The sequence below is a fragment of the Sorex fumeus genome, unplaced genomic scaffold, assembly GCF_029834395.1.
Source record: "Sorex fumeus unplaced genomic scaffold, SorFum_2.1 ptg000024l, whole genome shotgun sequence".
NCBI lineage: Eukaryota > Metazoa > Chordata > Mammalia > Eulipotyphla > Soricidae > Sorex > Sorex fumeus.
In genome coordinates, this window is record NW_026606081.1 from 23,644,395 (window position 1) to 23,661,711 (window position 17,317).

General features: G+C 45.3%; 1 protein-coding gene across 2 annotated transcripts in view; it reads left to right on the forward strand.

Moving 5' to 3' along the window:
- The window catches only part of PLS1 (plastin 1), a 90,865-nt gene that overhangs the window by 70,536 nt on the left and 3,012 nt on the right, over positions 1-17,317 (forward strand). The window contains exons 10-15 of one of the 2 annotated variants that reach the window (XM_056113936.1): positions 656-851; positions 1,348-1,368; positions 5,414-5,492; positions 8,079-8,193; positions 12,381-12,514; positions 13,004-13,127. In XM_056113936.1, the coding sequence (XP_055969911.1) occupies positions 656-851; positions 1,348-1,368; positions 5,414-5,492; positions 8,079-8,193; positions 12,381-12,514; positions 13,004-13,127 (669 nt within the window). The remainder of the gene's footprint in view (positions 1-655; positions 852-1,347; positions 1,369-5,413; positions 5,493-8,078; positions 8,194-12,380; positions 12,515-13,003; positions 13,128-17,317) is intronic. The other variant, XM_056113937.1, reaches the window with a different exon arrangement.

A 17,317-nucleotide genomic window follows, 5' to 3' on the forward strand; every position in this document is an offset into this window, starting at 1 on the left:
GCTCCAGCCCATTGAGAAAGAGGCTACTGAAAATGCCATTGAAGTAGAACGGGTGAGAGCATTATGCCTGTTAGTCTTTTAGAAGGTGTTCTAATACATGGCTTCAACAGGTTACCCATACTTTGACCTGTAGGAGCTCTTTGATAACACTTTTACAGTTCTGGAATGTTTTATTTGATCATTTTTCTGGTTTGGGAGGTCACACCTGTAGGTACTCAGGGCTTACTCTTGGCTCAAGGATCACTCTTGGTGATGCTTGGGTGGGGGTGACCATATGCAGTGTCAGGGATCAACCTGGGGTCATCCATGTGCCAGGCAAGCATCTTAACCCCTGTTCTCTCTCTCTCTCTCTCTCTCTCTCTCTCTCTCTCTCTCTCTCTCTCTCTCTCTCTCTCTCTCTCGCCCTCTGGTGAGAATTTCAGCACTGACAGCAAACTTTTTCTTTGATCTCAACAAGAAAACTCAAGAGACTTGTTCTTCCTGTTCAAAAAGAAATAGGGACATTGATATGGAATTCCTGTACATCTGATTCTATTTCAAGCTATTATTTGCACATGTCCAGGGTAGTGATTGCTTACAAGTGTGGTATAGTAAAAAAAAATCACACCAACGGAAAGTTTCACCTGAACTGCTTCTGTTTTATTTCCTGGTGTAGGAGACGAGTGACTTGAGGCGCGCTGGCTACATGCTTCAGGAGGCCGAGAAGCTGGGTTGCAGGCAATTTGTCACGCCTGCCGATGTGGTTTCCGGCAACCCGAAACTGAACATGGCTTTTGTGGCCAACCTGTTCAACACCTACCCCAGCCTGCACAAGCCCACTAACAATGACATCGATGTGAATTTGCTGGAAGGTGGGTTCCGTCTGCCGTTCCTGGAGTCGTTCTGGGCCTCTTTCTGTGGCTATGTTCTGTTTTTGTCAAGAGGGGGCACTGTGACGGGGGTACCGTTGGCTCTGTGTTGATCCATTTAAAGTGTGAATTAAACTACCTAGTCGTGGGTTTGGATGAAAAGAGAAAGGCTGGGGATAAATCATTCTGAATATTTCTTCATGAGAGTTTAGAGCGAACTGGCGTTTATTTAAAAGATTCCCTTAAATGACCACATGACATAACTTCATCACCAATACAGTCAATGACTAATCTATTGGAAAAATAATAATTCTCTGAAGCTTTTTAAAAAATTCTTTGAAAATGAGTTTAACTCCAGTGTTGCTCTCTTTTTTAAAAATGCTATTCGTGTATATGAACAGAATTATGGTATTCATTACTTGTCTGTTGGGGGGCGGGGGGCTATTGTTATCTGTCTCATGATTTATAAGACTTTCCTGTTTTGCTTTGTGAAATGCAGACCTGACTCCTCCTAATGTAGGTACTGTATTTAGTACTTTTCTATGCTGTCTATATAGTTTCTCTCTGAATGCTTTTTTTTTTTATAAGAACCATTTATTTCTATCTGGGTTGATAGTTTTTGCATTGTTCATGCTGTGTTTTTTTCTTCTCTCTCTCTATCTTAATATGCCTAAAGAATGAATGCCAACAAGCAAGAAAACAAAAAAATCAAACTGAGTTAGACTAGCAGAGTAAGACTTTGATTATGTGAACCCGCCATCGAATCTACCTTCTATGATAATGGGTTATGGAAGTTGTAAACTCATTGAAATCAATTTTGGCAGTTGGGATTTTCCGAGCTGAGATAATGCTTCTGTCACTCTCCCCCTGAATAAACAAATGTACCTTTTTATGATAGGTGATGTGGAAGGATCTACGTTCTGTAACACCGATCGTTTTGAGTTATTTAACTGTGACATTACTGAGTGTTCCTGGAGCTCACAGTACAGGAATCCCCATCATGACAAAAATATTCTCCCTGTGTCAGTCCCTTTGCTTCCCAGCTCCTCATTGTTTTTCTCTCCCTGTTCACACTTTCCTTCACGTGCATTTCAAACCCCACAGTAAGTGTTCGAGGTAAAAGTCAAAACTGGCAGTTGTCAGTCAGGGAGAGTCAGCGCAGCCTGGAGGAGGATGCCCTTGGGTAGAAAGTTGTGTGGGGAGAGAATCTGAGGGGCAGTCTTCACTTCCTGTCCTCTTCCCCCGACCTGTAAGAATGGATTAGAAATAAATCAGATACCTGATTTCTTTCTTCCTCAATGGCTTCAACCCGAGGTCCATGTCCTTGTTACTTTATACTTCACGTTTTGGTTCATAAAAGAAGATGCAGGGGCTGGAGAGATAGCACAGAGGGTAGGGTGTTTGCCTTGCACGTGGCCCACCCGGGTTCGATTCCCAGCATCCCATATGGTCCCCTGGGTGCTGACAGGAGTAATCCCTGAATGCAAAAGCCAGGAGTAACCCCTGTGCATCACTGGGTGTGACCCAAAAAGGAAAAAAAAAGGAAGATGTAAACTGAACAAATCTGTTCTGAGGGAAAATATGATTGATTCAACTTACCCTTTCTGAAAGACCAGGAAAATAAAGAGAGGATTATCGATATAGGTATGGAATTCAGGGCGGGGGTTAGATTTTTTTTTTTGCAGTGAAATTTAGGGTGAGGGATTAGATCTTTTAAAAACTGCAAAGGAAGACTGTGTTTTTATCAGCCTGGACAGTCTCAGGCTCTCTCTGTGTCTCACAGTGGACGGCACTGTTTAGAGTGGCATATTAAAAACGACTTGCTTTTTATAGTTCACTAATCCTTGCTGGGTGCCTTTTTTCCCAACTGCTCACTCTCCTCTCTGTCGTTTGAATTTTTTTGCTAGTGTCCTGCATGCTTTTTGGAATTTTTCGGTGTGACTAGGATTGCTAAATATTTCCCTTAGTATCGACTATGTTTTTACAAGAAGAGTCTATGGGAAATAATTATCAATCATCTCTACTTAGAACATATGTATGTCCTGACCCTGCTGCCAAAAAAATGTACTTGACTTGGTCATTAGATTTTTTTCCCCTCTGTGCATTGGTGATCTTTCTAGATCTTTCAGGATATTGGAAGTTGGACCATAAGCATCCCATGCTTATCATACATGAGTATGTTCTCTTAAGCAAAGGAAGTTATCTGCATGTAATTAAAAATAAAATTAAAAGCCTCATTAAAAGCCTCATTTAAAAGCTTTTATATGAAATTGAGCCTACTACATTGGCTGTGTATAGATAGACCTTTTTAGAATTTATTTGCAGTGATCAAAAATGCACTGGGCATAGATTTAGAAGGACTCTTCAAATCATGTTTGTACCATTTACCATCTCCGGAACTTATGGGAGCTTTGGCATTCTCGTAGATAAAACAGGACTCATACACTTATTTTGAAGTGTCACAGAGCATGTTGAAATGACCTTTCATGGATTAGCTTAGCATACAGTACGTACTCAAAAATGGCCTGACCAGGGAAAGGTGCTTACTATCTCACTTTTGCACATTTGGTGGTGTTCAACATGGCATTGTTCTCTGCTTTTCTTAGCCTACGTAAAACTTACACTTTTTCCCCCTGAAACTCTTTACCAATTGCAAATCAGGAAAACGTTTTTATAGTTATTTCTGTCTGGTAAATTAACAATTAAGATTTTACTTGCCAGACTGCTTCATTTATCTGCAGTCCAGACTCTTGCCCTTTCCAATCTGGGACGCATATGTTTTCTACTGCTTTTTTCTGGCTCTTGCACAAATGCATTGTGCTTCTGGCTTTAAGTATTTATTTATCAAGACAACTCAGGATGATGTTAGATAAATAAATGCTTTCTTCTGAACTCTATTTTACTTTCCAGGTGTTAAAAAATTAAAATGATGATGACATAATTCATTGAGAACAATGAGAAGCAATACAAACCTCTGGTGTGGAATGGTTTCAAAGCTCCAAATACAAACTTAGTGTCTTTTAACATATCCTCTGTGCCAGCAGGTTTAGCAGAATTCTGATAAGATTTTAATTAAAAATTCAACTTGTTAATTATACTCTATCAGTGCATATAACTGAAAACAATAATTTGGACTTTCCTAGATAGATATTATCGACTAAAAAATCATCTTTATGGAAAAATATACTAAAAATATACTAAAAATCATCTTTATGGAAAAATAACCCAAAACTAAACAAGTCACGTGCAGGTCACTCTGGAAAAAGTTCAAGTTATTTCCTTTGCTCCTCTTTAATAAACTACAAATAAGGCTTAAGTTTGGCTGCTAGGAATATTGGATTTAACTAGGGTTTTTTAAAAGGAGGTTTCACATGGAGAGGGAGACAGACAGATGGATAGAGAGGTACACATACATATCAGACCAGAGGAAACAGAATTCAAGAAGTTCTGTGACTATAGAATTAAGTAGGGCAAGTGAAAGTCAGCTCTGGGGGCTTAGAAAGCCACCTAAAAATCCAGTGGTCATGTTGCACCCCGAACAAGAACAAGGACCCCCAGACTCCTGTGGCACTGTCCAGGCGGGTTTCTCTTTCTGGTGGGCTGCCACTGAGGCTGCCACTGCAGCCATGGTGTCCAGGAATGGCTTCCCCAGCTAAGATGGGCAGAGATGTACATGCCCACTCCCCTCAACCCCCCGAGCCGGTGTCCTCCATCACCTGCTGTGGGACAGTTTCTGTCATTCTGGTGATGACGTGCAGGGTATTATAACCACCAGGATGGTTTGCACCCAGAGTGTGCGCAGGAGGTGGGCTGGCAGGGAGTGCCCAGGGGTCACTCTGCTCTGGCCACACCAGAGTCCCCTCTTTCCTCGTGGATGGTGTGAGCGCTGCCACAAAGGGAGTGTTTGGGAAGGTCAGACTAGCACTGGCCAAAACGGGGTGCCTGAGGGAAAGTTCTCCTTGAGGGGATCTTTGAGGCTCAGGAGTTGACTACAATGACATTTCCAGTAGGAAGCTTGTAAATAGGCATGTCCCTCATGACCTGGTGATATTGCCCATTGGCCCCTCTCCTGTCCATCAGTGTCCATCACTATAGGTGAATGCCCAAAAGCGTTTTCCCTGTAAAAGCATACTCAGTGCAATTTTGGAAACACTGTTCTTGGGAAACGTACGGCTTTATTGCTTCTGTTTAATGCAGTATATGTGACCATCACCACTAAAAGATTTTGTCTGATTCATTTTTAGTCAGAACCTTCTGCATATGACATCTACCGATGAGATCTTAGAAATTTTTCTGTTGTTTTTCTGGGCAGAGAGAAGCCCCTGGCTCGTTCCCTCACAGACATTGAGTCAGGGCTCTCGATGGAGAAACTTAGAGTGAATGGAGGTTTTAAGAAAAGAGGAATACGGATTTTAGCAGTTAAGAGGTTTCATCCTCCCTCCAAAACAATGGTAGGCTGCCAGGAACCAGCGCAGAGCATATATTGGCTAGTTGGTACCTGCCGGATGGTTGAAATGTGCTTCTTGATTCCCTGAATCATCAATGTGAGCTTATGTCCCCTCTAGGAGAGAGCAAGGAAGAGAGAACATTCCGGAACTGGATGAATTCCTTGGGAGTCAACCCCTACATTAATCATTTATACAGGTACATTGTTTTGTGATGCTTCAGCCGTGCACTATTCTTCTATGAAAAAGCACTCTCAAAAATCACAAGAATTTTGGCCTCTATTCAGAGTTTTAGAATTCAGGGGAGTGGCAGTATAATGGATTTGAAAAGAAAAGTGGAATGTTACTTAAAAGGTAAAAATACGATAGCGAGAGCTTTTGAGGAATCGACAGTTTAGCTGGAGAGATTGTACAGCACGGAGGGCACTTACCTTGCATTCAGCTCAAGCCAGGCGCTCCGTATGTTCCCCCTGAACCCTGCCAGGAGTGATCCCTGGGCAGAGGCGGCAGAGGCGGGAATGAGCCCTGAGCACTGCAAGTATGACCCAAAGAAACAAACCAAAAATTAAGGAAAATTCAGCAATTTGGTAATGATAATCCATTTTATTCTCATCATTATCAATCAGTAAAGCAGTCACTCATTTCAGCTTAGAACAATTTCTATATTTATTGTACAGCGGGTAGGACGTTCGCCTTACAAGCAGCCAACATGGCCGACCCGAGTTCGATTCCTCCGCCCCTCTCGGAGAGCCCGGCAAGCTACCGAGAGTATTCGATATGCCAGACACAGTAACAACAAAGTCTCCAATGGAGACGTTACTGGGCCCGCTCGAGCAAATCAACAATCAACGGGAGGGCCTTTACCTTTTACCTTTACCTTGTAATTTAAAATATATATACATTTGAATATATATATATATATATATATATATTGCTTTTTGGGTCACACCTGGTGATGCACAGGGGTTATTCCTGGCTCTGTATTCAGGAATTACTCCTGGAGGTGCTTGGCGGACCGTATGGGATGCTGGGAATCAAACCCGGGTCAGTTGCATGCAAGATAAATGCCCTATCTGCTATGCTATTCCTCCAGCCCCCAAAAAATAAAATTTTAAAATTCTCATAAGCATTTTTCTATATTCTTTGGAGTCTATTCAGTTTTGTTCAAACTGCAATAATTTGCTGGCTGTATTTTTTTCTGATTTGTGGAAGTAATCTTTATTCTCTGAGATTTGTTTAAACGTGTTCTTTCCTGTTTAAAATGCTAGCACATTATTAACATTGGTAGGAATAAGAAATTGTTTTGCTGAATGTTTCCTGCGTGGGTCAGCAGCACCAACACTGTGTCATTCTGGGGTGTGTTGGGGGGGGGGACTTCTTTCAGTTATCATGGACTCCATCAACCCATCTTTTTTTTTAAAAAAATGCAAACAACTCCCTTCATATAATGATATATTTTAAGGAAAATTATATAATAAAACCTATTAGTGATTCTTACACCAAGGCAACTCCTTAGTGAACATTAACTAAGTTATTGTTTAAATATGAACTGAAGAGTAATGCTACAATAGACCAAGTTAATTCGCAATTTTGAAGGCTGTAACTTCTGCTCCTTGGTGTATATTCAAAATCTTTACAGTCTAAAACCAGGAACTGGTGGGCCTTGCATATGGCTGACCCAGGTTCAATCCCCAGCATCTCATATGGTCCCCAACCCCTGCCAGGACTAAGCCCCTAGGGCCTCCAGGAGTGGCCCCAAAGCAAAGCAAAACAAAAATATTTGAAAACTCTAAAACAAGGCGGGGAGAGTGGTGGCTGGAGGGACACTGGGACCTTGGGAGCGGGAAATGTACGCTGGAGATCATTAACACACAGGTATCTAAATGTTCTCAATTGCAATGATATATTTGATAAGTAGTTGTCTGTAGACAGTGCTCAGGCCCCTGCTTTTAATTTTAATTTTAAAAACTGAATGCCTCTTGCAAAGCTTTTCATGTCAGCACACACGTACCTAACAGTCTCAGAGCCCACGGGAGCCGGCAGCCTGACAGCCCCGGCAGGAGCTCAGTGATCCATGACCTAGGTCAAGATTTCAGTCTCAGTCTTGGCACTGCGCCACACTGCAGCCGGGGCAACAGTGAAAGGAAGGGGGCAACGGACAAACACAAATGGTCTGGCTCACAGTCTTGCACCAGCAAGATGTTGAGGCGGACCCTGAATTTCTAAGTACCGTGGCAGTAAAGGCCCATGTACGTTTCTTCTTAAACATGTATGAAATTCCAGGCAGATCCCTAGATTGGAAGCTCTGGGTCAAACTGTATGTCCTGTTGGGGCCGCAGAGAGGTTACAGCGTGGGGAGGTACGTCGCTGACCTGGGTTTTCTCCCTGGCTCTGCATTTCATGCCCTGAGCCCCGCTAGGAGTGAGCTCTGAACTCAGAGCCTGGAGTAAGCCCGGAGCACAGCCAGATGTGGCCCCAAAACTGAAAAAAAAAGAAAAGAAAAGAAAGAAATCAAGGGGCTGGAGTGATAGTACAACAGGTAGGGCCTTTGCCTTGTACACACCTGACCTGGGTTCAATTCCCAGCATCCCATATTGTCCCCGAGCTCCACCAGGAGTAATTCCTGAGTGCCTGAGCCAGGAGTAACCCCTGAGCATCGCCAGGTGTGATCCAAAAAAGAAAAAAAAGAAAAGAAAGAAACCAAGACATTCTGCACTCCTGCCCTGCGTGTGAAGGGCTGTGCCTGGGCCGCGCGTCCCCCTCACGCTCTCTCCTTCCTTCCCAGCGACCTCTCTGATGCGCTGGTGATCTTCCAGCTCTATGAGATGATCCGTGTTCCCGTCAACTGGAGCCACGTCAACAAGCCTCCGTACCCTGCGCTTGGAGGGAACATGAAGAAGGTGAATGCAGCCGGGTCCTGGGGTGGGGGCACTTCCCAGGGGCCCCTCCCGGCGGTTCCCAGCCAGCCAGGCTGGGGATTTGATATGGCTCCAAGGGTGTGGCATTAGGAAGGAGCTTTGCTGCCAGGATTGCCTGGGCCTCCCTGGTGGAAGCAGGGCTCCGGTCAGCTGCTCGGATGACCCTGTGGGTGCATAACGCCATGTGCCCTAACCACTGAACTGTATCTTAGTGCCGAATTTCATTCTGATCATTCTGATCTAAAACATAAGGTTGGGACTTGGCTGTGTCAATCTGTCCCCACAGCTAGGAGTCCGTGTGCAAAGGGTTAAGCACCACAGTGGCCGTTTCAATAATGTGCTCCAGGAAAGACTTGGGAAAATGAGCACAGTGTGATTTATGAGACCGTTTGGTTTTGTTGTTGTTGTTGTAGCCGCTGTTTTTGGTTTTCAGCAACTTGTCACAGCGTTCTATGAGCTGCATCATAAATGCATTTTTAATTTCATAACCAGAAGATTTTGCCCAATCTTTACTGGCTATTTGTTAATACTTTTCAACAGGTATTTATTATCCTCCTGCCTGTGTAGTGTCATTCAGGGTGTTAAAAATAGTACAAGGCATGAAATGGGCCCCCAGGAAGCCATAAAGAAATGCAGGCGACCCAGCTTGTGTGCTGAGCGCTACAATACAGCACAGCATACAGGACGGAACACTGGATTCCTGAGGAGGAAAAGCTCAGTCCTACAGCTCGCAAGCAGGAGCTGGGCGTTGACTTAGACTGTGGGGAATGGAAGAATGGGGTCATGAGGAGACTGGGGAGGAGGCGGGAGATTACAAAAGGGAATGAAGGCCTTTGACTGTCAGAGTAAAGAGACGGGTTGAAACTCTCTGTAACGGAGACCCCGAGACCTTCTACATGGGGCAGGGGCTTGATGACCGTATCTTTCCCTTTTGTGCTGGTTCTGTTGAATCGCTGTTTTGATATTCCATCTTGGTTTGTTTTTTTTTTTAATACTTTTTTTTCCCCCTCAAAATCATCTGCTTTGGAGGCTAGAGTGATATAACGCAGAGGGTTAGGCATTTGTCTTATATGTGACTGACCCGGGTTTGATCCCTGGCATCTCATATGGTACCCCGAGCCTGCCAGGAGTGATCCCTGAGCATAGCATCAGGGGGGTAAGCCCTGAGCACCTGTATGTGACACCGCCCCCCCACAACACACACACACCAAAAATAATTATTTGTTTTCTGGAGTATGTAGAACTTGTGAACTTTTTTTTTTAATTTAACTGTATTCTTTGATTTAAAACGATGTAAGTATTTTAAGCTCAGTATGAATTAATGGTGGGGGGCTGGAGAGATAAGATGGGGTTAAGGTTCTTGCCTTGCCTGCAGACAACCCAGTTCAGTTCCTGGTACCACAGAGGGTCCCCTGAGCACTGCCAGGATCGCTCCTGAGCACAAAGTTAGGAATAGCCCCGGGCACTTCTGGCTGTGATCCCAAACAACAAATATCTATCTCCTTTTTTTTTTCTTTTTGGGTCACACCCAGTGATGCTCAGGGGTTCCTACTGGCTCTGCACTCAAGAATTACTCCCGGCTGTGCTCAGGGGACTATATGGATGCTGGGAATCAAACCCGGGTCAGTCACATACAAAGCAAATGCCTTTCCCACTGTACTATTGCTCTGACCCCCATATGTTTATACACATTTATACACACACACACACACACACACACATGGCCTGTGCCAGAGAGCCAACTCGAGGTCGAGAGCTGAGTGCATGCTTCGCCAGGTCCCGTCCCTGGCACCTCACAAGGAGTGACCCCTGAGCACAGAGCAGAAGTAGCCCATGGTCACTTGTAGGCATGGTCCATCCCACCCCCTCCTCCCCCCACCCACAAGTAAACAAGTAAAAACCAAAAGACTCAAATTGCTGCAACTTAGCAGCATGGAGACTCTTGAAGGCTACAGAGATAATGCATGACAGTACTCAGCAGCCCGGGAGGTGTCCGGGGTCAGACTGGCTCCTCTCTCAGGCAGGGCATGACCCCTAGGCTCTCTCCCTAGCCCATGAGTTTAATGTTGTTTCTTAAAAATACACGCAAGTGCTGACCTTCACAAAGGACCTGTAGGGGATAGCGCTGAAGGCCAGAGCATCCTCTGCGTGCTGAGGCTGGACCCCATCCCTGCACCACCAGGGTTAGCCCCGCATGCATCCTGCCAGGGTTGTTCTCAGAACCGAAAGCTGTAAGGATTCCTGTTCTTCCAGACCTGTCAAATGGATATTTATAATTTACAACCTTACAAAACTATCTTATATCAGAAAAAAACAACTAGATCTTAAAATCCTCTCTAGGTTCTAGAAAACTGGGGCCCTTTCGTGTCCCCTGATCCACTAGGCGTGATCCCTGGAAGCAGAACCAGGAGTCAGCCCTGGGCACTGCCAGATATGGCCTCAAAACAAAACAAAACAAAAAAATCAAGGAAAAAAAAAGGAATATATGTCAACGATTTTCTTTAACCTAAAAGAACCAGGCAGGTTTGAAGAATCTCTTTTTTTTCTTCTTTGTTATTTATAACAAACCAATGTTTGAGAATGTGGATTCTCTTTTTTTAAAGAATAATCTCAGTGGACAAATCTTGTTACAGTGTGGTTTATTTCTCACCTTTCTTGGAAATAATTTCTTATTCTTGGAGGGAAAATGTATCTGTGCCCCTCAAGCTGAATTGTTTTGTACTAGTGAGGTCTTATCTAAGTGGGGGGAAAAAACAAGAGGGAAATTATCTTATTTTTTCTTAACTGATGCTTGTTCCATAAGAGCTTTTTCTTAACTATCCCCTAAAACATTTAGTAAGCTTTTTCACTACTGGTGATATTATAAGATAATGAGAACTTACAATTTCACTGGAATAAAAAGATTCCGTTGTCTAAGAATACACATACACACCAGTCCTTAGGTTAAAAAAATTTAAGGGCTGAAGAGATAATATAGGATTCCAAACACCACGTAGGGTCCCCCGAGCCCCACCAGGAGTGATCCCTGAGTTTGAGCCAGAAGTAAGCTCTGAGCACTGCCCAGTGTGGCTCCCAAAACAAAAAGGCAGGGAGGAAGGAAGGAAAGAGGGAAGGGAAAGGAGGGAGGGAGGGAGAGAGAGGAAGGAAGAAGGGAGGGAGGGAGGGAGGAAGGAAGGAAGGAAGGAAGGAAGGAAGGAAGGAAGGAAGGAAGGAAGGAAGGAAGATAGTACTGGGTGATTGGAGATAATAAATCTCTGCAGAGACCAGGATCAGTATAAACTTCTACCAGAGAAAGGAGTGGAAGGGACTGAGGTGGCTGGGAAGAAGGCATTAGTTAGCAAGCAAGAGATTTCTGTGGATTCTTGGGAACACCAGGGCACCAGGCTGAGGTGCGGGTTGGGGGCAAGAGTATGATATATATTTTTTTCATGGTTTGGCTTCTTCCAAAAGAGTTTATTCTCTCACTGGCGAACTAAATACACAGAATGGTAAGAACATGGCCTATACGCGCTACCAAACTGGGCCGTGAGCATGGTCCACATAGAGTGAAGTGGGTCAAAAGCAGAACTTCAAGGGATTTTTAAGAGCTAGAGAAAAAAAATACCTGGGACGGAAGTTAAATCCTTGGTAAAATGATTTCGTAGCACCATTATCTCATGATGGGATGAAGGAAATAGGTTTTCCGTTACCAGTTTCCGCAAGTCACATGTCGCCTTGGACAGTCAGCAGGACTTTCCTCGTCAGAAGAGACCGGACACTGTCCCGCTGAGGGGACCCTCCTGCTCGGCTGTCTGCAGCCAGGCCAGCAGGCAGAGTGGTTCCCTTCATCTCCCAAGGGCCATGGAACCACCTGGAAAGGGGGAGGGGCCATCGTCATCATTTTTTCGGGTGACCGAATGAGATGCATTAAGAGACACTTTTATTTATTTATTTATGTATTGCTTTTTTTGGGGTCACACCTGGCGATGCATAGGGGTTCCTCCTGGCTCTGCACTCAGGAGTTAATCCTGGCGGTGCTCAGGGGACCATATGGGATGCTGGGAATCGAACCCGGGGTGGCCGCGTGCAAGGCAAACGCCCTACCCGCTGTGCTATCTCTCCAGCCCCAAGAGACACTTTTAAAAACACAAAAATCTTCTTCTACCCAAACTCTGACTTTCTGTTTGTAGATTGAAAACTGCAACTATGCGGTGGAGCTCGGGAAGAACAAGGCCAAATTCTCGCTGGTTGGCATCGCGGGGCAGGACCTGAACGAAGGGAATGCGACCCTGACTCTGGCGCTGGTGTGGCAGCTGATGAGGAGGTGAGGAGGGCGAGGGCTCGTGGGGTTAGCGTGGCGCTGAAGTACAGCCCTGGGAGCTCAGAAGATTCTAGCAACTCTGAGAGGGTGGGATTTTGTTGGTTTCCCACAAGTCACGGGGGGTCGGGAGAAGGAACAGAAATATACTAAGCAAAACTTTAGATGCTTACTATGAATCTCTGTTTTGCAAACTGTGCTTTCTTGGACCGATTTGGGCAAGATGGTGACTGTCATTAATTAATGCCTTTGAAACGCTGCTTTGGAAGGAGTTGTTTTAATTTTGAAAAATTTCACACAGCAGTTTTTGTTCCTGATTACTAAGCCAAGTGACTTTGGAATGTAACGAGGTGTAAAGATAAGACTAAAATTAGAAATAGTGGGAGGAAATATTTAAGTATTTAGTCTAAATACTTACATAAATAATGGGAACACAGACTTCCTCCACCCCCACCTTCACCCCCAAGTCTCAGATATACATCTTTTCTGTTACAGGTACACATTGAATGTGTTATCAGATCTTGGAGAAGGTGAAAAAGTAAATGATGAAATTATCATTAAATGGGTCAATCAGACTCTTAAAAATGCAAACAAAAAGTCTTTCATTACCAGCTTCAAGGTAATTAAATTATATTTCATCTATTTTTGGTAAAAAATAAAAGGAAGGAACTTTTACAGGGAAATAGCATAAATGTTTAAAATGACAGGAGGTTCTATCTGAGAAATGCAACTTATGAGCTTAGGCATACTAATTATTTGGCATGTCTAAACCAAAACACAATTCAGTTTGGATTTTGTTACTTTTCATCAGTTGTCTTACTGAATATAAATACAGGTTCATCTGACCAGCCTTCAGTTACTTGAGCTTAAATGAAAAAATAAGATAGAGCCAAAAATTCCAATTATCAAGTGAAAAAGACCAAAAGCTGTTGTTTTATAGGACCTATACTGTTTTGTGCCCCCAGCAGCAGTCTGAGTCTAGTGGCACCATTTCCAAGCCTAACAGAGCCAGCCAACCCAATTCAAGTCGGAATTGAGAAAACTGGTAGGAAAAAAAAATACCTTGTCATCTGGCTTCATACTGGCACTAACACTCACTTCTCCAAGCATCTGTGGATGGTCCATACAGTTCTCAACCCATAATCTGCACACACATCCCCACTAATTGTCATGCATCTCCATCGTGTGTTGTTTCTGCATGCAAGCTGATGGCAGCTCAGAGCATGTCTGCTTGTCCATATCCACCCAGTGAACTCTGTGCTCGTGACTTGTGGATATGTTTGAAACCCGCCCTGGCCAGTGTGTTGTAGGAAGGTAGAGGGCAGGCAAATGGCAGGCGCCCACCCCACCCTGAGCTTACCCACCCACCTTCATTCTCCCACCTTTGGTCTTTACATTTAACAACATTGGAGAGCAGGGCGGGGGAGGGGGGGGCTGGGAATTTTTTTTTTAAAGGATAAATGTGATCTCTTCGTCTTCACCAAAAACCAAGCCCCAAAGTAGTTTTTATAAGAAGGTATTCATTCAGGTGTGTTTTTTCCTGTTTCATTTGGGGTGGGGGGAAAGGGTATGACTAATGACACTGGGTTTTATCGTTGCTCACTTATGTAAAATAGAAGTAATTTCTTTTTTTTTAATTTTTATTAGTGAGACACCATGAAGTACAGTTGTAGACTTACAAATTTTGTTCTTGGGTTTCAATTGTACAATGATCAAACACCCATCCCTGCACCAGTGCCCATTTCCCACCATCACGGGTCCCAGTATCCCTCCCACCCCCCACCCCCCCCATCCCACCCTGCCTATGTGGCAGGGCATTGCCCTTTGTTATCTCTCTCCTTTTGGGTGTTGTGGTTTGCAAAAGATGCATTGAGTTTGCAATCATGTTTGGTCTATTGTCTATTTTCAGCATGCTTCTCCCATTAAAATAGAAGTAATTTCAGCCCATGGATTTGTTTATATATTTTAGGAAGAAAATATCGTATAAACATGGAAAACAGAAAAGGGCACTTACAAAATGACCTGACAATGACTTTTGAAAAAAATGTTAGATGGAGGTGCTGGAGACTTAGTACGGGTGCTAGGTAGGGCATGTGCAAGGCTGGTGAGGAACCCAGTCCCATCTCTGGCACCATGTGGTTCCCTGGGAAGTGCCAGAAATGCCACTGCTGGGGGTGATGGTCCCAAACCACCACCTGGTTGACCAAGTATCACTTGGAGCAGCTCCTGGGACCCCACAAGTACCACTTGAGGGGACCCCCAAAATGCCATATTGAAACTATAGGTATATATATGCTTCTTAATGCACAGACACCAGCAAGTAGACAATCTAAATCAAGTAGAATGACAATGTCTAGCACCAATGAAGTACGAGGTAAGATTTCTAGGGAAAGAAAGAGCTGAAGAACATAAGAAACTAAGCTGGCCCTCAGAACACTCATCTTTTTATTTGAAAGACAAAATGTGTGTAGCCAAGAAGGCATTGCTGCTACTCAAAAAAATAAAATAAAATAAAATTCAATCATCACCTCAGAGTATGAATGAGAAGTCTGAGAAGTCTGAGGGATAACTTCCGCCCAAATAGTCAGTGAAGAGCAGATGGACAAAGTGGGGTGGACTGAGCTACACAGGAGGAAGAAAGCTTTGAATTCTGAAGGATGAGACGGGGAGAACAAGGTAGAGTCCAGGCACCTCCGAGGGCTGGAGAGAGTTGGCTAGAAGTGGACCCTAAGAGCTGGTCAGCCCCAGGACAACAGGGTTGAAGTGAGGAAGCTGTGAAGGACTGAGGAAAAAAAAGAAGAAAAAAAGGTGAGGGGTCAGGAGGCTGACAGCCTTGTGGGGTGACCCGATGGTCCCATACGTGTAACATTTACTGCTTAGAACCAGGAAGCATCAGAACACTCTCTGGCCAACTAACTGCTTCTCCCATCTCTCCGGCTAAGCTATTACGTGTGTCAGGATGAATATCTTTATAACAGGCTTGTCTCAAGGGCCAGTTTCTCTGGGAAGAAGAGGCGCGAGGGCTGTAACAGGACACTGAGGTTCCTATCCCCGGCCCATAATGCCTTTCTCCTCATTCTGTGCTAACCTGGTGCCCAATGCCTCAGAGATGCCGTGCCCGGTACAGGCAGCCGCGGAGTGCGGGATGCAGGGTGGCAGAGGGAGGTCAGGTAGACAGAGGCTTTGTTGGGAAATAGCTCTCTCTGAGCCTGGTGAGGAAGAAGGATCATACAAGCATAGCACGGAAGCGGGGCCCGCGAGGGCACAGGCGCCCATGGTGAAGCTCCTGCCTTGAACGTGCCAAGCCCCGAGTTCCACCACTGGCACTGACCTCCCCATCTAGTACCACCACAACATGTGGCTCTGGGGCCCTCCCTGAAAAACCACAGTGTGGCCCCCCACAACAACTGGAACCAAACAAAAGGCGTCCAGGGTTGGGGTATCCCAGAGAGAAGGGAAGGGAGGGACAGTGAGTCTGTGCTCCTAGTGATCTGATTCAGGCCTCTGGAAATCGGGGAGATGCAAGTGGAGACGGCCTGCACCGCAGGGCTGCAGCCTCCAGGAAGCAGCAATGAGTTTTCTGCATCTGAGTGACTTAGGGGCAGCGAGCGAGGAGCTGGGTGGGCAGAGAGTAAACACAAGTTTTGGGGACATCAGTGGAGGGTCGTGGGCACTGGTGAAGGGAAGGCTGTTGGAACAATAGACGCCTCACACTCAATCATAAATATCTTTGTAACTCTGTGATTCACAGTGATTCCCCCACCCCCCCAAAAAAAATTCTAGAAACTTCGAGCCAACTGGTCTGGAGCTTGGCTTGCTTTTTAGGATGAAGGCTGAGGCTGGCCCCGTCTCCTCCGTCTCTTCTTTTTTTTTTTTTTTTTTTGGGTCAACACCCAGCGATGCACAGGGGTCACTCCTGGTTCATGCGCTCAGGAATTACTTATGGCCGTGCTTGGGGGACCATATGGGATGCTGGGAATCAAACCTGTGTCGGCCGCGTGCAAGGCAAACGCCCCACCCGCTGTGCTATCACTCCAGCCACTGCCCCCGCCCCCCGTCTCTTCTTGACTTGATACATACCACTGCTAATATTCCACTGCAGCCCATTATTCTTTCTATGGTCAACGTTTTAAAATAAAAGGAAAGTGACTACCAGAGCCCCCAGCAGCAACTGAACCTCGCCTCAGAAGTGCCCTTGAACCCAGGGTTGGCGCCGGAGCTGGGCAGACATGGCCCCGCTTGTGCCAGACGCCATGTGTATTGATTCATTTAGTTTGACAATAAATGCAATGGGCAGAAATGAATAGCCCTGTTTGAAAATATAAAATGGAGAAATGAATCACTTGCCCCAGGCCACACGGATGCCAAATGGGGAAGCAAAAGTCCCGTCTTATTCATCAAGAGACACAGCCCAGGGGCTGGAGCAATAGCACAGCAGGGAGAGCGTTTGCCTTGCACATGGCCGACCAGGGTTCCATCCCCAGCATCCCATATGGTCCCCCGAGCACTGCCAGGAGTAATTCCTGAGTGCAGAACCAGGAGGAACCCCTGTGCATCACTGGGTGTGACCCCAAAAGCGAAAGAGAGAGAGAGAGAGAGAGAGAGAGAGAGAGAGAGAGAGAGAGAGAGAGACGCAGCCCAGCTGTCTGCCTGACCCTCCCTAGGTTTTAGAAAACCTGGGCCCTTCTGTGCCCCCTGTCACCCAGGCGTTGTTCCCCTTCTGCTGGGGTCCTTTCATGCCCCCCACCCCCGCTGCTGAGGTCTGACCGTGCTCACCCCCAGCCCGTGATTCCTTCCTCCTCTCAGTTC